General features: G+C 40.9%; 1 protein-coding gene across 5 annotated transcripts in view; it reads left to right on the top strand.

Moving 5' to 3' along the window:
- Positions 1-26,462, top strand: part of USP46 (ubiquitin specific peptidase 46) — a 60,325-nt gene that overhangs the window by 13,639 nt on the left and 20,224 nt on the right. For all 5 annotated transcript variants that reach the window (XR_004326229.1, XM_032497346.1, XM_032497330.1 and 2 more), the window contains exons 2-4: positions 9,567-9,647; positions 12,139-12,352; positions 13,768-13,997. Coding sequence is in view for 4 of the 5 variants with exons in the window: in XM_032497346.1 (XP_032353237.1) it covers positions 9,567-9,647; positions 12,139-12,352; positions 13,768-13,997 (525 nt within the window). In the remaining variant the exon portion in view is untranslated. The remainder of the gene's footprint in view (positions 1-9,566; positions 9,648-12,138; positions 12,353-13,767; positions 13,998-26,462) is intronic.

Genomic DNA, 26,462 nt, shown 5'->3' with positions numbered 1-26,462 from the left:
CATTAAAGCCAATGCTGAGGAGGAGGTGGAGAGGTAGAGGGGATGGCTCTGGGGAGTCAGAGAACTGGATGCACTCCTTCTGAACCAAGAGGCTCAGAATTGCAGGCTGCACTTCTGTCTCTGTAGAGGCACACAGATAATTTTACAGCTTTCTTTGGGTAAGAAAACAACGGCAGTTCTTCCCCTGATGGAATTCACAGCTCTTCTTCCCACTCACCCCTCCAAAGTAACCCCCACACTGAGAGATGAATTGTATCAGTGCATTAGCATATTTTGTTCTGTATACTTCTGGTAGGTTCTTTCTCTCTGGTCCATTGTTTGTTTGTTTGTTTTATATATATGTCAGTATCTACCCCAAAATTTAGAAATTAGGGAAGTAAGAGTGCACATTATTCCACTGTTAGGAGTAAAATGGTTTACTCCTCAGAACTCGTTTCTACTTTTTGATGTTGTTTTCTCTTTCTGTCTTAAACAATATTATTTTCTTTTTCTATTTGGCTAAAGATTCACAGCCTGAAACCATTTTGGGGAAAAAAAATCCACTTCTTGACTACATCTCAAGTTTCTCCTGACTCCCAACCTCAGTGTTACATTTTCATTAAACAGGTTGCAGTATTCTGTGGTGATTTTACAAAAAAGGACACGTGTGTTCCTCATTCTAGTATATTCTGAGGGGTGGCTCAAAAGTAGGGGTTTACCTGTATAACTCTGTGACCCCTTCTGTTTCCTCAGTTCTTCAGTTCCTGCAGTTCTGGGGTTCCGAGGGGACCCCACCACCTTGACAGTCAGTATTGTGTAATGGCTGGGAGCATACACTCTGGAGACAGATTCAGTTAAGTTCAAATCCAGTTCCAGTATTCATTAGGCTGCATCCACCCTCTCTGTGCCTCAGTTTTCTAATCTTTAAAATGGGGTCAGTAATAGCACCTACCTCATGGAGTTATTATGAAGATTTAAATGAGTAAAGTATATATCAGGTGCTTAGAGCAGTGACTGTTATCTATAATTATTATCACTAGTTACATCTGGGAGTCAGTGACTGTAATTCCTCCCTAACCAGCCTTGAATTCTGACAAGAGGCTCCTGACTCATCCTGAGATCTTGGGCTGTATAACTTCATTTTTGCTTCCCTTTCTCTGTAAGGCTCAAGGAATGACCCTTTGTCCTCAGAAGTCTGGGAATACTACTCCTTTTGAGAATTAGTCCTCTATGTACTTTTGTACTTTGAAGTCATACTTGTAAAGTAAGTAAAATAGCCTTTTTTTGAACATAGAGCTAAAAATGTGGTTTTAGCAACAACATTCACCTCCCCTGTCATATATTTTAATTCATGGTTTATAATGAATGAATTATTCTCTATGTACTTAGAAATCCTTCCATGTTACTTTGGTCCTTTCTCTGCTTTATACAAACTGGAAAGAGAGCCTGCCTGCCTGCTTGCCTCAGGATGCAACAGAATGGGTCGCCTTGGGTGTGACAAATACATTTATGTCTCTGGGCCTTGGTTTTTACATCTGTGAAACGGTCTAGCTGATCTCCAGCGCCCCTTCCTGGTCTCTGTTTTTGGTTTAGGCTCCTGCATATTATGACAAGTGTTCTAGTCGGTTTTTATAGACCTTGCAGTCCTGTTGTTTTCATTATGTCCTCCTGGGCAAGGATCTGTCTCCTTCCCCCTTCCCCCAGAGGAAGAAATTCTAACATGTTTTCCTTATAAATTGTCTTTAGAATTGCTTTAAAAGAAATGCCTTTCTATACGCATCTGATATATTTGTGATTCATCCTTTCCAAGTTGTTGCTATTGTTGGTTTTGTGTTTTTGTAGCACCCCTCAGCAGTCACACAATAGCTTTCAGAAGTGCTTTGAAGAGCCAGCATTACAGTCTTCTTGTTGGAACTTGTCCCAGCCCAGATTCTATTTTTAATAAAGTGTGGTACATTGTTTTTCAAAGGTTATCAAATTTTTTCACTGATGGAAATGAGAACTCTGTTTCTCATCCCTCCAGACCCTGTGATTTGCCGCTATAGCTCAGTTTTTTGTTCCACGTGTGGTCAGTCATTTTCAGTGCCTCCCGCTTGCCTTCTGTGCCGCGGTGCTGGGTGCCAGCAGTACAAGTGCAGGCTCTCGGGTTTGCGATGCACCTTGCAGTTTACTTCGATAACCGGTCTGCAGGATATTAGTTTGGGAACTTTTTATTAAATTTTTAGTGACAAAAATAATATATGCTCATAGTAGAAAATTTGAACAGTTGAGAAAACAAAAAGCCCCCTGGTGGCCTTGTCATCTGCCAGTCCCATCCCCCTAGACACCAGTGACAAGTGCTAATAACTGCTCAAGCATTCCTCCTGGAATTTCCATTAAAATGTAGGTGTTGAAGGCAGGCCCAATCTGCTCTGTTCACTTGGTGTCCCTCAGATGTAGAGCCTGGGCCCAGAGAGGACTCCGTGTCTGCTGACTGAAGGGAGGACGTTTCCAGCACCGTCCTGCACACAGAGTCACGCTGTAACGTGTTTTCACTTATCACTGCATCTTGGGCAGATTTTCATAGCCACACTTGTAGAGCCACTTCACTTTTTTTAAAAAGTAGCTACATGATATTCCGTCCTGTTTATTACCATAATTATTTAACCAGTTATTTCTAACTTTTTGCTGTTACAAACCTTGCCAGGGAGGAGCATCTGACGCATTGACTGCTGATTGTTCCTTCCATGTCCTTTTTCCATGGCTGATGCTAGCTGCGTGTAGCTGCTCAGGTAAAGAGTATGTTTGCCGAGCTTGCCTGGCAGCTCAGTGTGTCCGTGTGTAGGATTCTGGCCATCGGGATCATGAGTGGAAGGGATGCGTGCGGCTTCCAGGAGCGTTCCTGAAAGGGGAGGAGCGGTCCCTCCCCGCCTTGTCTGCTTCCCCCTGGCAGAGGGTGTTTGATGGGAGGGAGCTGGAGTGGCCACGTTGCTTCCAAAGATAGACTCTTAAGGACGACAGAGCAACAAGATAAAAGGAGCCTGAGTCCTGCATTGCTTGCTCTTGTGTATTTATGTGAAAGAGAGAAATAAACTTCCATTGTGTTTCAGCCATGCCTGGATTATTTGGGTCCTCGTTACAGTCTGTCCTTCCTACCTGTGTGAGTATATATGTAGACTAAATTGCTTGAAGTAGAATTGCAGGATTGAAGGATATCCTTATTTAAAATTTTGATTTATACTGTCTAACTGGTCTTTAAGCACCCACCACCACCACCACCACCATCATCATCATCTCTTGAAACATTCCCCACCATATCTGTGTCCTTTTATCACACAGAGATTTACGTTTAATGTAGTGAACTCCCAAATCCATTGAAGATGCACAAAAATTCATGACTGCAATGGAAAATGCTAGTGTGTGAAGCAAGAGTTTGGTTCCAAATGTCAGTATCAGTGGCATTCTGTATCCACGGGAAGGAATTTCTAGGGTGTGTATTTGTAACAGAGAAGGGAGAATGGGGGAGTGGTAGAGGGTACCGCTGAGGTCTCACTGGACAGTAGACAAGGAAAACTCACACCTTTGTGTCCAAATGACTGTGCACGTGGGAGCAGCTCACACAGCCTTGACTGCACCATCTGTGCATCCATCCTCCAACTGACCACCCCTCCACCCCACCAGCCACCCAGCAGGTATGGGCCTGCTCCATGCTAGCCACTGAGTGCAATATTAAGGTGGTCAAACATTGTCTTTGTTCCCATGAGGTATATAGTTCAGAGGATAGGACAGATGTTATAGCAGTTGGAATAAATACTGTAAGGGAGACACAGTATGCTCTGAGTGGAGGGTGGAGGTTGTTGGGGAAGGGAGTGTATTAATTTCCTATTGCTGCTGTAAATTTTTACCACAAACTTCACATCTTAAAATGAGATAAATTTATTCTCTTAGAGCTCTGGAGGTCAGAAGTTCTAAAATCAAGGTGTCAGCAGAGTGGCTCACCTTCTGGAGGGCCTTTTCCCATTTTTCCAGGGCCTGCCTGCATTCCTTGGCTCATGGCCCTTTCTCTCTTCAGGGCCAGCAGCATAGCATCTTCACATCTCTCTCTGAACTCTGCTTCTGTCATCATAGCTCCTCGCTGACCCTGGTACTCTTGTCCCTTTCTCATGAGGACCCCTGATTATGCTGGACCCACTCTGATAATCCAGAATAATCCCATCACACAAATCTTAAATTAATCATACCCGCAAAGTCCTTTTTGACATCTAAGTTAATATTCACAGGTTCCAGGGATTAGGGTGTGGACATCTTTGAGGGCCGTTATTCTGTCTGTCACAGGGACTCCCTGAATCTAGGGGTGGCCAGCAAAGAATTCCCTGAGAGGGATGACAGGGTGCAGCCAGCTGAAGAGGCAGGGAGAGCATGCAGGGGATGGAGGGGACAGAACTTGACGTATTAGAGGAACCAAATGAAGACCATCGTAATCAGCCAAGTGTACGAGGGAATGAGTGGCAGGAGGTGATGGGAACAGCAGTGGAAGTCACTGGGGGATTTTAAAGCAGGTTTGGATTTAAAAAGAGCACTTTTGCTGCCGCATTGGCAGTGGGGTTAGAGGTGAGTAAGGTTGGAGGCCATTTAGTAGGCTGTTGTAATTCAGATGAGAGATGCTGGTGGCTTGGTAGTGGGAGGGATTAAAGAGAAGCGAATGGACTTGAGCGATTGAAGGAGAGTGACTCGATAGGACACAGTGACGGATGGGTGTCGGGGCAGAGGGGATGTGGGGCATGACCCCTGGGTTTCTAGCCGGAGCCAGGAGGAAGGTGGCATTGTCATGTACTAAGTGGAGAACCCCAGGAAGAGTTTGGATTTGGGGGGAAGGAGATGTGGAAGTTCTAGTTTCGTAGTAAAATGATGTTGCGGGCCCACTTGAATGAGCTCAGAAGTGAGCTTTCTGGGATGAAGGTGGAGAGTTGGAAATGGTTGGCACATAGCTGTTGATTGAAGCCACTAGAATGGTTATCACCTGGACCCTACACAGAGCGACATGGAGAGAGGGGAGAGGGCCCCAGACCACGCCTGGAGAAAGCTAGCAGCTAAATGTGCCCTCTGGAGTTGACAGTGTTGGGAACTCATCAGGGGGTAGAATCTGGAAGGGGCTATTTTGAGGAGAGATGTGGGGGTGAGGAAATAGAGACAAGTCTTAATGAGTATTATGGAAAACCTTGGACATATGTATTAGTTTTCTGTTGCTGCTGCAACAAATTACCATTAACTTAGTGGTATAAACAGTACAAATTTATTGTCTTATAGTCTGGAGGGCAGAAGTCTGAACTGGGTCCCCCTGCACTAAAATGAAGGCAGCATAGGGCTGCTTCCTTCCTGGAGGCTCTGGGAGAAGCTGTTTTCTTACCTCTTGAGCTTCTGGAGACTCCCTGGTTCCTTGGCTCCTGGCCCCTTCCTCCGTCTACAAAGTCAGCAAAGGCACAGTAAGTCCTTCACACATCATACCACTCTAATCGGTTGTTCCGCTCTGTCTCCCACTTTTAAGGATGCTTGTGATTACCTTGGACCCAACTGGATAATCTAGGACAATCCTCCTGTGTTAAGGTCAGCTGAATAGCAAATTAAGTCCTGCTGCAATCTAAATTTCCCTTTGCCATGTAAGGCAATGTTATTACAAGTTCTGGGGTTTAGGACACAGGTGTCTTTGGGAGATCATTATCTTGCCTGTATGTACGTGTAAAAGTATACACAGAATAGTATACAGTAAGCCCCACAAACCCACCACTCAGCTTCTCAAGCATAATTTTTTCCATTTTAACCATTTTTTGTTGCCAAATCCTTTTCTTTTTTTAAAAAATTTTATTGAAGTGTAGTTGATTTACAATGTTAGTTTCAGGTGTACAGCAAAGCAATTCAGTTAAACATACACATACATACATATATACTTGTATTTTCAGATTCTTTCCATTATAGCTTATTGCAAGAAATTGGATATAGTTCCATGTGCCATACAGTAGGTCCTTGTTGTTTATCTATTTTTATTATACAGTAGTAGTATGTATCGGTTAATCCCAAACTCCTAATTTATCCTTCCCCTCTTCTCCCCTTTGGTAACCATAGTTGGTTTTCTACATCTGTGAGTCTGTTTCCACCAGCATAATTTTATCCTCACCCCCCTCCACCTCCCACTTCTCCCTATTGGATTATTTGAAACAAATCTTAGAAATCGTCTGATCCATTTGTAAATGTTTTAGAATGGACAGTTGTTTAAAGAAGTTTAGCTCTAAAGGGGAGGTGAGAAAGAGGGTGGTAACTGGGGAGATGTGGGAAGATATGTGTGTGTGTTTTTAACATGACAGACACTGAGGCATACTCAGTTCAGCTGGGCAGGACCTAATGGTGCAGGAGAGATTGACCTTGGACAAGAGCGAGATCTCCAACACAGAGCTGGGCACATAGGTTTGAAGGTTTGGGTGTGTGAAATTAAGAGTATTCCTCTCTGCCAGTTTAATTTTTTTTTCTATTGAATGGGTGGCCAGTGAGAGGGACAGAAGGGTGTAAAGTTTTGAGGGGCTTGGGGAAGGTTGGAAATAGTCGCTGTGGAGTGAAGAGTAAGTGCACTGGCAAAACGCTGTTGGAAAGTGGGCACATTGAAGGTTGCTTGAATTTGGTGAGTCCTAGTGCATGCGGTCAGCTTGGGGTGCAACTTCGCCCCCAGCATTGCCCCTCTGTCTGGCTGTAGGTTCGATGAAGGTGGATAATTTGGTTCCCACTGGGTTGGTTTTTTGCCAAGTGGTGTGACCAAAGGACAGGATAAAGGTGTTTCTAGGAGCACCTGAAATTATGATCCCCAGACTCTAGGCTGAATGAGAAAGGAGAGGATGAGAGATCTCAGCGAGTTAAGTGTGGCTGTAATGGAGCAAAGCCGGCAGGCAGAGCCCAGCCTGGCTGGGTTTTGGGATGGTGACCAGGCCCAGGTTGTGTCTTTGGGAGTGGGTAGCTGGAGTGGAGTGGAAGATAAAAAAGTGGAGAGGGATAAAGGCAGCTGAAAAAGAGGACATGGGATCACTGAGCGAGCAGGATGTGGGAAGATGCTGCCAAGTGGATACTGAAACCACCCAATGTGAGGACAGGAGATGGGGTGGAGAACTAGGCCGTCTGTGAATTGCAGGTCAGACCAGAAGAGGAGAAAGGAAGGGGTTTGTACAGTGCTGGGAGGCAGAGGGCGCAGAAGGCAGGTATTTTGACTGGAGGGTGAAGGTGCAGTGGTCTGGAAGCTGCTCTGAGGATTAGAGTCCGGCTGACTCCTCTCCTGACCCTGCTAGAACTGGTGTGCGCTGAGCAAGAAGATGAGCACGCCTGACCTGAAGGGTGGCAGGAAGTGTGGACCTCAGGGAAGAGCCAGATTTCACCGAAGACACCGTTAGCTCACTCTCTTTCCCCGAGCTGTCCTGTGGGTGCTCCCGCACTGCCTTCGTGGTCCCTGCCTCTTGTCCAGGGTGTTCCTCTTCATCACTTGCCCCTGGGTCACCGTACTTGGCATGAGTCATAACTAGCCACCCCCACCAACTGCCTCTTCAGTGGGAAAATATTAAGATAGGTAGAAAAAAGCAGACTCCACCCAAGAATTCCCACATAGCAAAAATCATGGATTGAATACATGGCTACCTCATAAAGAAAGATTTAATGAAATCTGTCTCATGTGCTATGTATACTTTTATATCTGACATCCCTCCTGGGCTCGAAGCCATATATTCTAATGCTGCTTCAAAAGTGGCTATGGATGTATTTAATACACATTATTGACATCGATTTATGACTGAGGTGTAGCTTTGTTGAAAAATTTTAGTGATTTTTGTCTATACCATAAAATCCTGCTTTCTTTAAGTATTATTTTTAAAAATTCAGCCTTGTATATGGAGTCACATTATTTTGAAGGCAACAAAAACTACACACACACACACACACACACAAGAAAAGATAGTGAACACTGTAGTGCACACAGATGACCACCGATCTCAAAGTCTCTGATGTTGAGGAAAGGAATTTCGATTGGTGAAACAATGTAATGGACCTGGAAAACAAGTGGAAACAAAAGAGATTATGATAAGAGGGTGGAATGTGCTATTTCTGCTGGGGTTCTGTTTGCTTAGAATTGAGTTATTCTGCATTTAATGTTTGCTTTTGACACATGACCATTTTGACCAGTTCTCAGCCTGCTTTTTGGCCATTTCTTTCTTTGATGGGAGATTCTAATTCTGTGAGCCCAGAGTAAGTAGCAGCAGCAGATTCTTTTTTTTTTTTTTTAAGTAAAACATAGTAGTCTCTTTCTTTTTAAAACACCTGTCTCCCAGATCTTTGAGGTTCTATGAACAGTGAGTCTTCTGCGATTGCCTGAGAACGTGAGAAGGCTGTAGAAGGATGGTGGAGCCACCGGTCCACGTGGGCCTGGCCCTCCCCACCCCCATACCTGGTTGGACTGAACTTTGGTCACTTTTCCTTGTCCCAGCAGACTGACTCATCCAGGCCTTGGGGGGAAATGGCACTCTGTGTGGATCACCAGTGACCACTTTGCCCTCAGCAGGGCTCAGTAAATGCTTTTGTTCAATAGGATTGCTCTGCATCACATCTGGTTAAGACCATGGGCTCCCAAGTCTGACTCCTGGGTTCAGGTTCTAGCTCTGCCACTTACTGACTGGCTGCCCATGGCCCTAGGGCAGATTCTTAACCATTCTAAGCCTTAAGTCTCTGTCTGTTAAATGGGGATTATGATAGTGCTTACCTAATGGTATTGTTGTGAGAATAAACAGTGCAGCTCCTGGCACACAGTGGGAGTACCCAGTAACTTCTTATCATGTTGGAGAGTTGAACTGGGGTTCATATTGCTTACCAACTTGATCTGTTTGGGGACTGTTAGGTTTTACATTGTGTTTCTCCATTATTCACAATATTTCTTGGAGATCTCACAGTTCCCTGACCCCCCTATTTAAATTGAGCTCCAACTGTCTACCCTCCACACCTCCTCCCTCCTCTCCTCCCCTCCACTCCCTGCTCCCTGCAGTCCCACCCTCGTTTCCTGCTTTGTTTTTCTTCCCTGCACTTAGCACCTTCCAACCTGCCGTCCACTGTGCTTGCTTTTTCTTTCCGGCTGTCTTTGCTCTTCTGTTGTCAGAGCCTAGAGTGGTGCCTGGCACATAGTGGGTGCACGATGGATAAACCTCTATCAGAATGATGCCATTGACCTTGAAAATGGTGGTATGATTCTGTACACCACCGAGTAGTATAAAAGCTTAGAATGTTTTATTCGGAAGTTCTGAGCGATAGTCTGCTTATCTGCCTGTCCCAAACCTCCTTTCCTGACAGAAGATAGTTGAAGCTGGGTAGGACAAGTTCGAGGGAGTGACGAAGTTGGATGAGGAGAGAAATAGGCTGGCCTTACTACCTCATCTACTGGTGTACTTCTGACACCTGTTCTTTCAGCAGGACCATCACCAAACCCTGTGGCGACCAGAGGGGATGCTGGTCTCCATAGTGGACTCTCTCAAGTATCATTTTGCTTTCTTGTCTATTTTACACACAACAGAACTTTTGTTGTTTTTCTCTCTTAGGGCACCAATGCCTCTGCTCTGGAAAAAGACATTGGTCCAGAGCAGTTTCCAATCAATGAACACTACTTCGGATTGGTCAATGTAAGTATTTTAAAATGTACTATTTTAATCTAATGTTTTAGAGCTCTTGAAGCAACTGCACTGCCATTTTCATCATTTGCAAGTTTTAAATAATTGTTCATGCTCCTTAGTTCTAAGAAGTGGCAAATATTGGGGTGGGGGAGATTGAGACCTGTTTTTGAAGGTATGAGTTGCCCCAGAAAAAAGATTTAATTATTGCATTAGTAGGCCAGGTTCTCTCCTCCTCCCCCAACCCCACTTTTAAAGGATTTCCTTTGCATGTGTAACTTTCAAAGCGATATTAATAGCCTTTGTAGCGATATCTGCTTTTACACATTCTCCCTTTACAATTGGATGGGCTCCTGGGAAGTCTCTGTTTCAGTATGCATCCGTTCAGCCAGAGGATTGAAAGTGTTACCAGCTCACCACTGTTCAACAGCAGCACTTGGTAGTGGTATTTGAAGCTTGATTAGGTTGTGGTGGGGGTGGGAAACTGGGACCAGTTTACCTTGAAATCCCTTGGCCTCATTTTACTTGTGCTCAGCAATGGTCCCCTTGTATGTGGCCAGACTTCCCAGGCTCTGTGTCCTTGACAAGTTGATTATGACCAAGTAGTAAGGCAGTATTACCCAACACCCCCCGAACGTCCTCACCTGATCCTTTCTCTCTGGGGTGGAGGATTTAAGTGACATCTAGTGTTAACTCATAAGCAGTTAGTTTTCTGGAACAACTGCTTTGAGCATCCTCTGTCAGAGCCCAGGTGTGATAGGTTGTAATTTCCACTGGAGAAGCTGGAAATATTCTCTGTGAGTGAATGCTGCCTATGGTATAATAGGGTGGACGTTGGCTTCAAAGGAATACAGACCTGAGTCTGAATTCTGCCTATGCTGTTCACTAGCTGTGTGACGTTGGGCAGTCACTTGACCTCTCTGAGCCTTCATTTCCTCCTCTGTAAAATGGAGATCATAACGGTGTCTACATCTTGGGTTATAATGAAGGAGCCATGAGAGCACCTATTGAAGATCCTGACATGAGGCTGAGGCACATTGTGGACACTCAGTAAAAGTTAGCTCCTTTTCTTTCCCAGGAGTTATCCCCTGGCCCAGGGCCAAATGTCAATAAAGGGTGTCTGGGTAGAGGTGAGGTACAGAGTAAAAGAGATAAGAATGGGAGGAGGAAGGCTAACGTACTGGCATATAGGGCATTATATTGGTGACTAATACTGACTTCTAATTTTAATACCATTTTTTTTAGTCATTGTGCAAAGGCCTCAAGCTTAAGCTCTACAAAGATAGTTATTCAGGTTGTGGGAATTCTGCCTCGTCTAGGGAAAAGACAGTGCAGACTGTGGAGGGAAAAAGAATAAAGGCCATGTCCTAGTCTGTGGAAGCGTTGTGAGAGCTAAACTTACTAATAATTTCATTTATGTTTACTTCGAATGGTAATTCTTGAAAGTTCCAGCTTCTCCTTAAAAAGAGGTTTGTCTCATTACATAATTGTGTCAAAGTAGATTAAAATGTATAAAAATAGGAAGTGTTCTGTCTTAGCATACGTGGAAATGTCACACTAAGCATGGCGGTGCATCTGCCACGCTCTTGGGCAAACGACACACAAGCCGACAACCAGTCTTGAGAAGATGTTCATGTTCTATTTTAATCTTACACAGCATTTCGTCATCTGTGTTATTAATCTTGTGATTTCCTTAGACTGTTTTCATTTTAGTGTGTATGAAAAATTCTAAAATGAATGTCTCAGCTCCGTGTGCTCCCACAGGATTGGTTTTATAGTGGGTTGAAAACCAGTGAGATGGTGACTTTTTCCCTCATTAATCATAATCTTGAATATCCAGGGCATTTGAGAGTTGCAAAATCTTACTGCGTGGGCCCTCATCTGATTGCAGGAGACCAGGAACTGGGTAGTACTGTAGTGGGACAGTTGCCACCTTAGCAGAAACAAGATTGCTCTGGAGAAGGTGAGGGGATGCGGTCTGAAGCCAGTGGCAGGGGTGCTAGGATCCTGAAAGAGAGAAACCGAAACAAGTCCCCATTCAGTTAAGGCTGTTGTAGCGGAGAAAGTGGTGCCTAGTTCCCCGGGTTTCTTCCTGATTGGGATTTTTATTTTCCCTGCCGTAGTTCTGATGTGTAGCAACGTGACATCTTGTGTGTAGCCAGCTGCTTTTCTGGGTCTCCATATTACGCTGGGTTTTTTTGTCTTCTTCACAATCTCCCTCTTTTTTAAGCACCAGAAGTTCTCATTAGATTTTTTGAAATCAAGGTTGAGTGCTTCACATCATTTTAGAGACGTTTATGGGCTGGAGAGCTGCCAGGCTTGCGTACTTGTATTCATTTCTGTGGTGCTCAGGTGGGCACTGGTGGTCAGAGTGACTTACTTGTCTTCTAACAAAGACGGGGGAACCTGGGCGGGTCCCCAGAGGGTGGCCTTCTCCCTCTCCCGACCGGGTCCAGAGCGGCCCCGGACCCTGATGCGAACCGTCCCTGTTGTCCTTCCGCAGTTCGGAAACACATGCTACTGTAACTCCGTGCTCCAGGCCTTGTACTTCTGCCGGCCGTTCCGGGAGAATGTGCTGGCGTACAAAGCCCAGCAAAAGAAGAAGGAAAACCTGCTGACCTGCCTGGCAGACCTTTTCCACAGCATCGCCACGCAGAAGAAGAAGGTTGGCGTGATCCCACCAAAGAAGTTCATTTCGAGGCTGAGAAAAGAAAATGGTGAGTAGTGTGGAGACAGAGCTGTTTCGGGCTCTGAAATAAGGAGAATCGACAGTTCTGTGTCCTCAGAATGAATCTTTTTTTTTTTTTTTTTTTTAATGGGAAAATAGTACGGCCAACTACTCAAATACCATTTTTTTTTTAAAGAAAAGATAGTTCTCCTTTCCCACCCAGTATATCAAACAAAAGTGGATAAAAAATATACTTAAAATTTTGGATTTATCATCGCATTTTGGAATGATCTTTTTATTTGCTCCACACTGGGAGGAGTTTTTTGGGGGGAGGGTCATTGGAAGAGGAAAGATTGCCCAAGGCAGGACACTGATTATAAAAATAGGTTGATGCAATAATTGAATAAAACAGTACTATCTTCTCAACTTGTCATAAGTGATTAAAGTAAATGTGTATTATCCAATCGGAGCCTCTGCTGATTTACAAATAATACCTCTGATTTTTATTTGCCAGAGACAATTGAAGGATATCAGATTGATATTTTTATATGATAAAAATGACCTACTGTCAACTGATTTTCTTCTGTTTTTTCCTATCTCCTTTTTTGCGGAGAAGGGGTGGTAGAGCCTGGGTTCTTCCAGGAGTTTTGCCTGGGTAATTTTTATGACCATACACATGTTTGACACGGCGACTTCTGCTTATTCTGAGTTGCAGCCCTGTTGCAACAGACTGGCACAGTTAACCAGCTGTTTGTTTTATAAAGTCTCATTTAATTTGATTGCTCTCTTTTAAAGTTGTAGTTTATACATACCAGAATAAAAATGATCTGGGAAGGAAGCGGAGCGCTCCTGAGTCTCCTTGTGACTGTGATTAATAATGAAGGTTCGCAGCTGCATTCGTCTCTCAATTGTCTGTCCTTATGGTGGGGAAGAGCGGCAGGCTTCTGGAAGCTTTTGTATTTGGTTTCAGAACACTGTCAGACAGACAGATACATTTTCACACATAACCCTCATCTCCCTTGTGTGTTTCATTTAAGCTGCTTCCAGCCTGGTCCAGGGTTTAATATGATCTTTGGGAAGAGACCCTGTTGGTCTGAATAAATTACAAAATGAATAATTGATCATTGGTGGTCACATCATATTAAATATTGATATTTTATCAGGGAGCTTATCAAGTAATACCTGCTATTTTTCTTTTCTTTTGTAGATCAAATGAAAATGTTTGTTGCTTTTTATATGATGACTTTTAGGGGAGATATAGGACATTTAGTTCTGGATGGGTGGTAAATGGAAATGAACAAAAATTTTTGAAAAGCTTACCCATTGAAGTTGCAAAATAGAGATGAATATAGTCCACACCTGTCCACTCTTTCAATATGAATATTGAAGTGTGGTTTGTAAAATTAAGCATTTTCTTTGCTTTTCAAGAACCAGAGATTGAAATAATGACCTTCTCCCTTGCAGATCTCTTTGATAACTACATGCAACAGGATGCTCACGAATTTTTAAATTATTTGCTAAACACTATTGCGGACATCCTGCAGGAAGAGAAGAAACAGGAGAAACAAAATGGAAAGTTAAAAAATGGCAACATGAACGAACCTGCGGAAAATAATAAACCAGAACTCACCTGGGTCCATGAGATTTTTCAGGGAACGCTCACCAATGAAACTCGATGCTTGAACTGTGAAACTGTAAGCATCGGGAGGGCTTCCATGTAATTTGCGTGTGCATATCTGTACCAGCGATGTGCATGCGTGCAGTGCCGTATCAGAGCACCTAGCAGTTGTCTTCAGTATATGCAGGCGATTCTGTGCATGTGTATGAACTTCAGGTGCAAATTTTCAGAAGCATGTCTCCACCCAAGATGTCTCAGCTGTCTAGAGGGATGAGGGAAAAAATATCTCAAAAACTAGATTGCTTTGCATCGTGGGCTAATTTTGAGGTCTACAAATTGAACTAGTAAACTGGACTACTACCAGTTATCTTGAAAAGATTTTGGCCACAAGGAGATCTGTGTGACTTAGAACAGACCATCTCCCCAACTTAAAGGGAATCAGCTGTGGTATGGTGAACTTGAAGTCAGAAGACAGGCTTGACTTCTGATTCTCCAACACTCAGCCAGGTGTTCGGGATGGTCCCCTACAGATGCTGTTGTGAGGGTAGGGTGAGCTGTGTGTCTGGGTGAGTCTGGCTCATGGTAGGCATTTAGTGCTAGCTGAGTTAGAGGAGGTTTTATAGAGCCGGATTGAGAATGTTGCGTTGGCTTCATTTGATTTAACTCTAATGAGTGGCCTCCTCATGTGGTAATTGAAAGGCCAGCTCTAGAGCCAGGCTGCTAAGTTTGTATGCTGGCTCTGCCAGTCAACCGAAAAAATCAGCAGCTATGGGACTTTGTGCAAATTATTCAGTCTCTCTGTCCCCACTCCTCATCTGTGAACTGGGGGTGATCAGATCACCTATCCCGTAGGGTTGCTGGGAGGATTAAATGAGTTAACACTTGGAAAGCACTTAGGAACATGCTTGGCACATACCAAGTATGCAATAAAAGTCAGCTATTATTATTTATTATAACTGCTAATAATATAGAAAGTATGGGTTCATCTGGGGTTTCAGAGTTTTTTTTAACATTGTATGAAAAATCCTGTAGGATTGTGCATTTTTCTGGGGAGACAGTAGCTTTCATCAGATTCTGCAAAGGGACTGGGACCCAGAAATGGTTAAGAAATGTGATTTAAGTGGGAAGCTCTTTGTTTTTTGGCAGTCTTCTGTCCTTTTAAACAGTTTTTGAACATTCTGATTTGTTCACTGTAGAAACAATTACAAAACATAGCTAAGCCAGAAGAGACTGAAAGTTCCCAGTGATCTCCCCACCCGGAGATGATAAATTTGTACCATTTTCTAAAAATTGTGATCACGTTATCCCAGAGATAACCATTTAAACACTTTGAAATATATCCTGCCAAAACATTTTCTATACATACGTATCTATCTAGAGGTCTCTTCTCCCTCCCTTTCTCCTTCTGTTCCTTTGTATTTTACATTCCAGTAAAATTCAAATGAATACAGAAGTAGAGACAATACTGTAATCAAACCCATGTGAGTATTACTTGGGATCAGTGATTGTTAACACACTGGTCCATCTCCATCATCTTTCCTTTTGAGCATCCCCCACCACCACCGTCACCAAACTGGTCTGTATTTAGGCAAATCCCAGGTAACATCATTTCATTTGTAATTTCTTCATTACTTTGTTATATATCTCTAAATGGTAAGGAATCTTTTAAAAAAAAATTGGTACGATACCATTATCACACCTAAAAATAGTTCTTTTAAATCATTTTTCACTTAATGTTCAAGTTTCTCTGATAATATCTTTTTTTTTTTTTTTTGAGCAGCATTAGTTCAAATCTGGATCCAAACATGGTCCACACTTCACATTTGGTCAGTATCTGTCTTAATCTTTAGGTTACTACCCCTCCTGTTTTTCCCCTTGCAATTTAGTTGTTGAAGAAATCAGGTTGTTTGTCCTAAGGAATTTCCCACATTCTGGAAGCATCCTGTGGTGCTGAACACGTGCAGTAAAACGACAGTACTTTTCTCCTGTCCTACTCTTTGCTTCTACTTAACCCACCTATTTATAGTCTTTTTTTTTTTCTCTTGGCTTTATTTGTATCAATGAAACATTTTTCTTTCTTTCTTTTTTGACATCTATTATTTTGTTAGTTTCAAATTCTTCTAGAGGTTATGCCAGAGACTACAACACGCATCCTTAACTTGGTTTGGTTTTTTACGACTTTCCCAGCAATGCTAAAACCTTTGAAACCCTTCATCTCCTCTTTCTTCTTTTGTTTTAAACCTCATGAGTTTTAACATTTTATGTGTTTTAACCCATTGCAGTTTTCTCTTCTTTTTGATACTGAATTTATTTTTAGAAAAGTTCATATACTTTTAAGCATCAGAATTAGGACTGTATTGTAAATAGTGTAATTTGCAGATTTGCAGTCTTTTTTCTCTCTTCCCTTCTTTTAATAAAGGAGTATTCCCTGGCACCATTCTCACCTTACCTCTAGTGTCTGCTCTATCACCAAGTCCTGTCTATTGCATCTCTCTTTAATCCTCTGCTTCTCTGGGTCCCAATGCTCCCACCCTAGCTGGGGCCAACCGTCACTACTTTATCCTATACATCTGTCCCATGCCAATTTAACTTTCAGAGCAGTCAGAAGAACCTAGGTGGGTAGAAGAACCCATCAGCCCTTGCCTGGCAGTCTCCGCTAAACCACTGCAGTAACTTCCTACTGGATTTTCTGGGTTTTTCCTCCTCCTGTGTGGGACTCTCCCACCCAAAGTACAGTAGTAGCCTCCAGTTTCTCTCTCTTCTTGGGGAGAATTTCTTGTGTAAGAATTATCTTTGAATTATCTGTTCTTCAAATGTTTGGTAGAACTAGAAACTTATATTTGCATCCCTTAAATAAATAGTTCAGTTTGTCTTGTTTTTTGATCTTTATGTGAATGGATCATACAGCATGTATTCTTTTGTGTCCTGTTTTTTTTTTTTTCGTCTCAGTGTCCCTTATGAGATTTACTTGTGTAGCTGCATGATGCTTTAGTTCTTTCATTGCTATGTAGTATTCCATTGCCTGAATATACCACAATTCATGAATCCATTTTACTGTTGGTGGCTATTTGGTCATTTCCAATTTGGGGCAACTATGAACAATGCTGTGAATGTTCCAATACATATAATCTAGTGTACATAAGTCTAATTTCTCTAGGATACAGAAAAGTAAATTTGTTAGGTAATAAGGTGTGCTTATCATTAAACTCATTAGAAAAATACCAAATTCCCAAAGTGGTTGTACCATTTTATACACCCAGTGTATAAGCATTTTCATCTGTCCACATTCTTGTCTTCTTTTTTTTTTTTTTTTAACTTTTTTATGAGAGGGGAGGGGTGATTAGGTTTGTTTGTTTGTTTATGGAGGTGCTGGGGATTGAACCCAGGACCTTGCGCATGCTAAGCACCCACTCTACCGCTGAGCTATACCCTCCCCTCCTCATTTAGCCACATCCTTGCCTATGCCCACTATTCTCAGATGTCTTCACTTTGGTAATACAGTGGCTGTATAGATGAGAACTCTTTTATTCTGTAAATATGTTTCTTACTTTGTTTTTCCACATCTGCATGTAAAGGTACAGACACCGAGAATGCAGTGAGAGCCTTGCCTTTCTGGAACTTTCAGTATGGAAGACAGACACTTACAACAAAATGAATAATTGGTTTTGTAACTACAATTGCAAAATGCTGTGAAGGAGTGTGGAGAGAACCCTGTGAGCTTATGATACAGGAACCAGACAATGGGGTATCACCTCTCTACATTTAGCCAGGAAACCTGCCCAGACTGGACAGCTGGTCTAATCCTTTTAGTTATCTTTGAAATTAACAGTTACTAAATCCATCTTGTGGTACTCTGTGTGGATTTTCAGATAATAGGCTCAGTTGCATTTGTAGTTTCTTTTTTTGTCTATGAACAGGTCAGTTGATCCCAGCAAATGCAGACATTGCACCCCCCAGATAATTGTATTGCAGAAGCTGTTACCCCACCCTGTGATTTCAAGGAGAGTTACTGTGAATTGAAAGTCTGTGTGCCAAGATTCCTCCCAAACTTCTGGGTCATACTGTAGAGTTTGTCAGAGTGGGATTCCAACCATTTATGCTAGGTTTGTGGAAGAGAATTGGAATGTGTGGGTGTGTCTTTATGGAAGAGGGTGCTTCCTGAAAAACCTGCATTTTTTTGTCCCCTGAAATGATTAGATTTGTGGCAAGAATGTTACACCCCAACCCCCCAGAATTAGTTGGATAATCACCTCCATTTTCTTAGATCCTTTAACTGGATGGGAGTCACCTAATCCTTTCTCTACCAATGCCTGAGTCCCTTCTGTGATGTCCTAGCCAGTCGGTCACCAGCATCTGCTGGATCCCATCCAGGGAGAGGGAACTCAATCTCCCGAAGTGATGTGCTCCATTTTTAGAAAGCTCTAATTGTTGGAAAGCCCTCTACTTTCTAAGAAAATACATAGCCTGCGGGCTTTGTTGTTGTTACTGTAAAATGCTGAGAACTTAGTATAAAAGAAGGAATAAGTTAGTTTTATTTCACAGATTGAGAAATACAGGACCTGCTTTGAGTAGCGTCCTCTGCCCAGGGCAAGCAGCCTTTACAGAGTGCTTCCGTCAGAATTGCCAGTACCATTAGTGAACTCTCACAGTGGGATTAAACTGTGCTAGATCTGGAGCGGCAAATTAGCCCCTGGGGAGCCTCTCTGTTGTGATGGCCTCAGCTGGTTGTTCCTCCAACTGTGCAAAACTCTTTGTGCCAGTCTTCATGCTTTCAGAAAACAACATTTTTTTTCCTTTTCCAGGGTCTCTCGCCCTTTGTAAATGTTGCTTGTGATTGCAGTGCAAATGTCAACTGAGGGGTTTATGGAGACGAATGGTTTCATTCTGCAGTAGTCTTGGAGAGACGATTTTAAGGGGGCCATTCAGTCTGATTTTCCCAGATGACCTTGACCAAGGCATTTTAGAACTGAGGCGTGGGAATTTCCCAGTCTAGCCTCAGTGCTCCGTTGGTGGTTCTCTGCTTGAATCATAAGATTTGCTAGGCCAGTTGGAGCTTAATTTTGTTGTTGTTAATTTCTTCCCTTTCCATTTAAACTGAGTTTTTGCTTTGCAAATCTGTGGTTTTCAGAGATTCTCAGAGGCTTTTTTTTTCTCATTTCTTTTTAAATTGAAGTATATTCAGTTTACAATGTTGTGTCAATTTCTGGCGTACAGCAAAATGTTTCAGTCATGCATATACATATATATATTCCTTTTCATATTCTCTTTCATTATAGGTTACTACAAGATACTGAATGTACGTTCCTGTACTATACATTATAAACTTGTTGTTTATCTATTTTATATATATAGTAGTTAGTATCTGCAAATCTCAAACTCCCAATTCATCCCTTTCCACCCCCTTCCCTGCCCCCAGCAACCATAATTTTGTTTTCTATGTCTGTGAGTCTGTTTCTGTTTTGTAGGTAAGTTCATTAGTGTCTTTTTTTTTAGATTCCACATATGAGTGATATCATATGGTATTTTTCTTTCTCTTTCTGGCTTACTTCACTTAGAATAACAATCTCCAGGTCCATCCATGATGCTGCAAATGGCATTATTTTATTCTTTTTATGGCTGAGTAGTATTCCATTGTATAAATATACCACAACTTCTTTATCCAGTCATCTGTAGATGGACATTTAGGTTGTTTCCATGTCTTGGCTATTGTAAATAGTGCTGCCGTGAACATTGGGGTACATGTATCTTTTCAAATTAGAGTTCCCTTGGGATATATGCCCAGGAATGGGATTGCTAGATCATATGGTAAGTCTATTTTTAGTTTTTTAAGAAATCTCCATACTGTCTTCCATAATGGCTGCGTGAAACTACATTCCCCCCAACAGTGTAGGAGGGTTCCCTTTTCTCCACACCCTCTCCAGCATTTATCGTTTATGGACTTTTTAATGAGGCCTATTCTGACTGTTGTGAGGTGATACCTCATTGTAGCTTTGATTCGCATTTCTCTGATAATTAGGGATATTGAGCATTTTTTCATGTGCCTATTGGCCATTTGTATGTCTTCATTGGAGGATTGCTTGTTTAAGTCTTCTGCCCATTTTTTGATTGGTTTGTTTGTTGTTTTGTTATTAAGCTATATGAGCTGTTTATACATTCTGGAATTAAGCCCTTGTCAGTCACATCATTTGCAAATATTTTCTGCCAGTCCATAGGTTCTCTTTTTGTTTTGTTTATGTTTTCCTTTGCTGTGCAAAAGCTTATACATTTAATTAGGTCCCATTGTTTATTTTTGCTTTCATTTCTATCGCCTGGGTAGACTGCCCTAGGAGAACATTGCTAAGATTGATGTCAGAAAATGTCTTGCTTGTGTTTCCTTCTAGGAGGTTTACAGTGTCTGGTCTTATGTTTTAAGTCTTTAAGCTATTTTAAGTTTATTTTTGTGTCTGGTGTGAGGGAGTGTTCAAATTTCACATGATTTACACATGGTTGTCCAGCTTTCCCAACACTACTTGCTGAAGAGACTGTCTTTTCTCCATTGTATATTCTTTCTTCTTTTTCCAAAATTAATTGATCATAGGTATGTTCATTTATTTCTGGGCTCTCTATTCTGTTCCATTGATCCGTATGTCTGTTTTTATGCCAATACCATGCTGTTTTGATTATTGTAGCTCTGTAGTATTGTCTGAAGTCTGGGAGGGTTATTCCTCCAGCTTCATTCTTTTCTTCAACATTCGTTTCGCTATTCCAAGTCTTATGATTCCATATAAATTTTAGGGTTATTTGTTCTACTTCTGTGAAAAGTGTTCTGAGTAATTTGATAGGGATCACATTAAATCTGTAGGTTGCTTTGGGTAGTATGGCCATTTTAACAGTATTAATTCTTCCAATCTAAGAGCATGGGATATCTTTCCATTTCTATAAGTCATCTTTAACTTCCTTAATCAGTTTTGTAGTTCTCCACATATAAGTCTTTCACCTCCTTGATCAGGTTTATTCCCAAGTATTTTTTACTTTTATTTTTTCATGTGATTTTAAAAGGTATTATTTCTTTCCTTTTCTGATATTTCATTGTTAGTGTAAAGAACACAGCTGTTTTCTGTATGTTAATCTTGTGTCCTGCTACCTTGCTGAGTTCTTTTATCAGCTGTAGGAGTTTTTTTATGCTTGGTGGCTTTAAGACATATTTATATCTGTTCCTGGAGCTAGAAGGTTGTCTAAAGACCTGCTTTATTAAGTACCAATTGTATGCTCCTTCTTGACTTGTTTGCAGGGGTTAAAATTGATTCAGTAGATGTTCTGAGCCCTTCACAGGAGAGGAGTTAAGAATGGGCGACGCAGTCAGGTGGGATCACTCACTGAGCTGAGGTTCTGAGTTCCCAGGACTCAGGTGGGCTGTAGTCGCCATTTTCCCCTCAGCCCAGCATTTTGGCACTGCCTCTAAGCCAGCACATTTTCAGTTCCTGGCTAGGACAGCTTGGAACTGCCACCTGGTCACCTTTTCTACTAAGCCCAGCAAAGGAGTCTTTGGAATTTAGAAGCACATTTGAATAGAATTTTAATTACTCAGAAACTTAGCAAAGCTTATGATTTACATGTATGCCCTATGTATTATTCTGTTAATTGATTTGTAATTAATTAATAAGAGCAAGTAGTGTCTCTCCCACCCTTTTAACACTAGTTTTGGGGGAACTCCATGCCCAGAATTGCGGGAGAAGAAAGGAGAATAAGATGTAGCCTGGACCTGCTGAGAGTATTGGAGTCTTAGTGATATATATGTTTCCTTGGAGACAAGCTGTGTTTTCAGTTAAACCAGAATGAGATCCCTGTGTGTGGGAAGAAAATGGTTTTATTTTCTGGCAGCTTTCTGGGAAGAGAGAAAAGAAAAAGAATATTGCTTGATCATCACTCATTGCTTTTGACTATGTCAGTGTGAGACGGGGGAGAGAGAAGAATCCGAATGGAAAGGTTTAGTGCCATGTTTTGATGTCCCGGGTGGAGCTGGTCCACCCGAGCAGTGCTTTCTCACACTCTTAATTCTGGAAGCAGTTTGCCCTGGGAATTGAGAGGGTTACAGTAAATGTCTCCAGTCAGTTAATTAGACTTGTACCTTTCTTCTCTCTCCCTGTAACAATTAAGTGGAGGAAGAGATTTGCATCTAAAGGGAGACAGTGTTTCTTTGTTTTCACCCTTCTTCAAGTACAAGAGCTTTAGTAGAACCTAATTTTAGCTATCCAAATTATGTATGGTTTCAGTTGGTTATAATCCTTTTATTATCTCCCAGAGGAGGGCCATTTAGATTTTTTTAAAAGCTTTACTAATTAAAAAAATATAGTGCCTGTGAATTATTTTTAAAAAGTCAGACACAGGAATGTATAAAAAGAAAATCATTCGTAATTCTGCCACCCAGATGCCACTGTTGGCGCTTAGACATCTTTTCATTTGTTCAGTCTTTTGTTCAGTTACATATTCATTTATTTAGTAAATATGTACTGGGTACCTATTAAATGCTAGAAATTACTTTATGCACTAGGGATATAACAGTTAAAGCAAACAGAAAAGACAGTCCCTGCTCTTTATATTTACTAATATACACATTTAATGCTATACGGTTTCCTTTTAGCACTGTTTTAGCTACATCCCACAAATTTTGATACATTTTCTTTGTCATTAGTTCAAAATATTTTCTAATTTCTCTGTGGTTTTTTTCTTTGACCCATGTATTACTTAGAAATATGTTGTTTGATTTTCAAATATTTGGTATTTTCCTAGATATCTTAATGTTTTCCAGTTTAATTCTGTTTTGGTTAGGGAATATATTCTGTATGATTTCAGTCTTTTAAAACTTACTATGACATGCTTTGTATCCTAACACATGATCCATCTTGGTAAATGTACTTGAAAGCAGAGTCTTTCAATCATAGAACCATATACTTGTAGGATCAGATCATTCTCTGTGGTGGGGGCTGTCCTGTGCATGTTTAACAGCATCCCTGGCTGCTTCCTGCTAGATGCCAGCGGCATCTCCCAAGGTGTGATAACAAAAATATCTCTAGACAGTGCCAAATGTCCCCTGGAAGGAAAGATTTCCCTTGCTGAGAACCACTGAGTTGAAAAGAATGTATATTTTGCGGTCATTGGGCATAGTATTCTGTAATTGTCAATAGGTCATGATGGTAGAGTTATTCAGGTTATCTATTTTAAAAAAATTTTTCTCCCTAGTTTATCATTTGCCGAGAAAGGGATATTAAAATATCTAACTGTAATTGTGGGATTGCCTTGTTCTTCCCTCTAATTCTGTCCGTTTTTGCTTCATGAATGTTTTTGCTTTTTAAAAACAAACTTTGTTGAGGTACCATTTATGTACCATGAAGTTCATCTGTTCAGTGATTTTTTTTTAATGTGTGTGTGTGATTTGCTAAGTTGTGCAACTATCAGAATAATCCAATTTTAAAATATTTCCATCACACCAATAAGATCCCTTATATCCAACAGTTAATCTGTTGCAGGCCCCGGGCCACCACTGAGCTACTTTCTGTCTTTAGATATTTGCCTTTTCTGGACATTTTGTATAAATGGAATCATATAACATATGTCTTTTGTGTCTGATTTCTCTCACTTATGTAACATTTTTGAGATTCATTACGTTGTAGCATGTGGTTTATTCCTTTTTATTGGTGAACAGTGTTCCAGTTTCATGTATTTTTGAGGCTCTATTATGAGGGACTTCCATACTTTGATTATGTGTTTCTAGTAGGTTGACCCAATTATTAGGAAATATCTTTTATTTCTCATAATTTTGTCTAAAACCTGTTTTATCTTATATTAATATAGCCAACTATATACATATGTTAACTCTTTGCACAGTATATCTTTTTCCATCCATTTATTTTCAGCTGATCTGTGTCTTTATATTTAAAGTATAGCTCTTATGGATAGTGTATAGCTGGTCTTGCTTAAAAAAAAATCCAACTCAATTTCTGACTTTTACTTGAAAAATTTATTCCATTAATATTTAATATAATTATTGATATGGTTGGGCTTCAGGCTTCCATTTTCTTATTTGTTTGCAATTTATTCCCCCTCAGCTTTTTGTTTCTCTATTCCTCTTCCTCTGCTTTTTTCCTTTTCTTTTTGGATTATCTGTGTATGTGTGTATTTAACAGTTCCATTTTAATTTTCCTCTTAGTATATCTTTGTATGTTGTTTTCTAGCAGTTGCTCTAGAGATTACAATTTATATTCTTCACTTATCACAGTCCTCTTACAGTTTATAATGTTACTATTTCACATAAAAGATAGATAACTTACCACTGTGTGGTTGCACATTTTCTTCCACCCCTGACCTACCTTGTCCTTATGCTATAGTTGTTATATGTATTACATGTGCGTATAATATAACCCCCACAGGACAATGTCATAACTCCTATTTTTGATGCTCTTCATTCTTTCTTGAGGACCTGGATTTCCATCTGGTAGCATGTCCCTTTGGTTTGAAGAACTTCCTTTAACCTTTCATGTGGTGCAGGTATGTTAATAATGAATTCTCTTCATTTTGTTTTCACTCTTGAAGGATTTACCTACAGGATATGGGAATTCTTCAATAGTTCTTTTAGCACATTAAAGATGTTCCACTGTCTTCTGGCCTCTGTAATTTCTGATGAGAGACCAACTTCCAACTGAATCATTCTCTTGTAATGTGTCATTTTTCTCTAGATGTTTTTAAACTTTGCTTTTTTTTACCTTTGGCTCCAGTAGTTTGACATTGGCTGGCCTTCTTTATATTTAATCCTGCTTGGTATTTGCTGAGTATCTTGAATCTATAAATATATATCTTTTACCAAATTTTAGAAATATTCAGCAATTATTTTTCAAATAGTTTTTCTGCCCTATTCTCACTCTTCCCCTTCTGGGACTCTAATTACATGTCTAATATTATTGAACAGATCTCTTGAACATCTGTTCATTTTTATTTCCTTTTTTTTTTCTTTGTTCTTATTGGATAATTTCCCTCGCTCTGTCTTCAAGATCTTCCCTCTGTCATCTCCAGTTCTCTGTTCAGTCCATCCAGTATATTAATTTTTTAGTTCTGGAATTTCCATTTGATTCTTTTTTTTTTTTTTTTGACTTATTTTTCTCTGCTGAAATTTCTTATTTTTTTATTCATTATGAGTATATATTTCACTTTACCAAAGAATGTATAATCGCTTTTTTAACATTGTGATTTGTTACTTCCAGCACCTGGGTCATCCCAGGGTTGGTCTCAGTTGTTTCATTTTAAGAATGTCTTCCATTTTCCTGGTTCTTCACATATGGTAAGTTTGGATCTTATCTAGGACATCGAGAAAGTTAAATTTGAGAGACTCTGGGTTCTGTTGTTTTTCTTCAGTGAGTTTTGAGTTTCTTTAGTTTTAGCAGGTAGTTATTTTGGTTGGACTCAAACTTACAAACTCTGTTTTTCAGGCAGCAGTTTGACTCTTAGGGCGGCCCTTCTGTCTCTAGCTGAGTTGCAGTGAGTGTACCCTGTGCATGTGTGTGGCCCAGGGGTCAGCCAGAGATGTGGGCAGACAGAGTTGGGGATACCTTCTCAGATTGTTTCCCTTCTTCCCAGTGGCAATGGTTTCCCGATTCGTTTTTCTGGCTTCTAGTCTAGAAAGACTGCATTTCCCCCTCACGGATCCCCAGGTAAAGGCTGTGAAACCATGAACTGATTCTTTGCAACTCTCTTCCTCCAAGTGTAGACTTCTCATCTGCCTGTTGGTCTTTGTCCTCCATGCCTTCAGGTAGCTGCTGTTTGTAGTTATCTGAGTTTCTAGTTTTCTGGAGGAGTGTTGGAAGGGCAGGATCTTAGTCATTACCGAAGCCAGTCTTTTGAACTTCATTTTAATAAGGGGGAAAGAGACAATAAACAAGTAAAAATAAAATATACAGACACACCTTGGAGATATTGTGGGTTTGGTTCTAGACCTCTGCAATAAAATGAATATCACAGTGAAGCGAGTCAGACAAATTTTTTGGTTTCCTAGTGCGTATAAGTTATTTTTACACTTTTTGTAGTCTGTTAAGTGTGCAATAGCATTATGTCTTTTAAAAAGTTCATACCATAATTAAATACTTTATGGCTGAAAAATGGTAACCATTATTCAAACCTTCAGTGAGTCATAGACATAGATCACTGATTACAGATCACTGTAAGACCTATAATAATAATGAGAAAGTTTTAAATATCGTGCACATTACCAGAATGTGACACAGAGACATGAAGTGAGCAATGCTGTTGCAGATAGACTTGCTTGACACAGGGTTGCCACAAATCTTTAATTTGTAAAAAATGCAATATCTGCTAAATGCAGTAAAAGGAGGAACGCCTGTCATGTGTTGGTTATTTGTTGCTCTGTTCTAAGCTACCCCAGAACTCTGAGCTTAAATTGACTCTGAATTTTTATTAAAATTCATGCCACCATGAGTTGGCTGGGGGTCGCCTGAGCCACCTGGACCTGGCCAAACCCATGCATTTGTACTTCAGCTGTCATACGCATGTGTCT

This window comes from Camelus ferus, chromosome 2 (assembly GCF_009834535.1).
Source record: "Camelus ferus isolate YT-003-E chromosome 2, BCGSAC_Cfer_1.0, whole genome shotgun sequence".
In the NCBI taxonomy this organism is placed as follows: domain Eukaryota; kingdom Metazoa; phylum Chordata; class Mammalia; order Artiodactyla; family Camelidae; genus Camelus; species Camelus ferus.
This window is presented reverse-complemented; position numbering and strand designations above follow the sequence as displayed.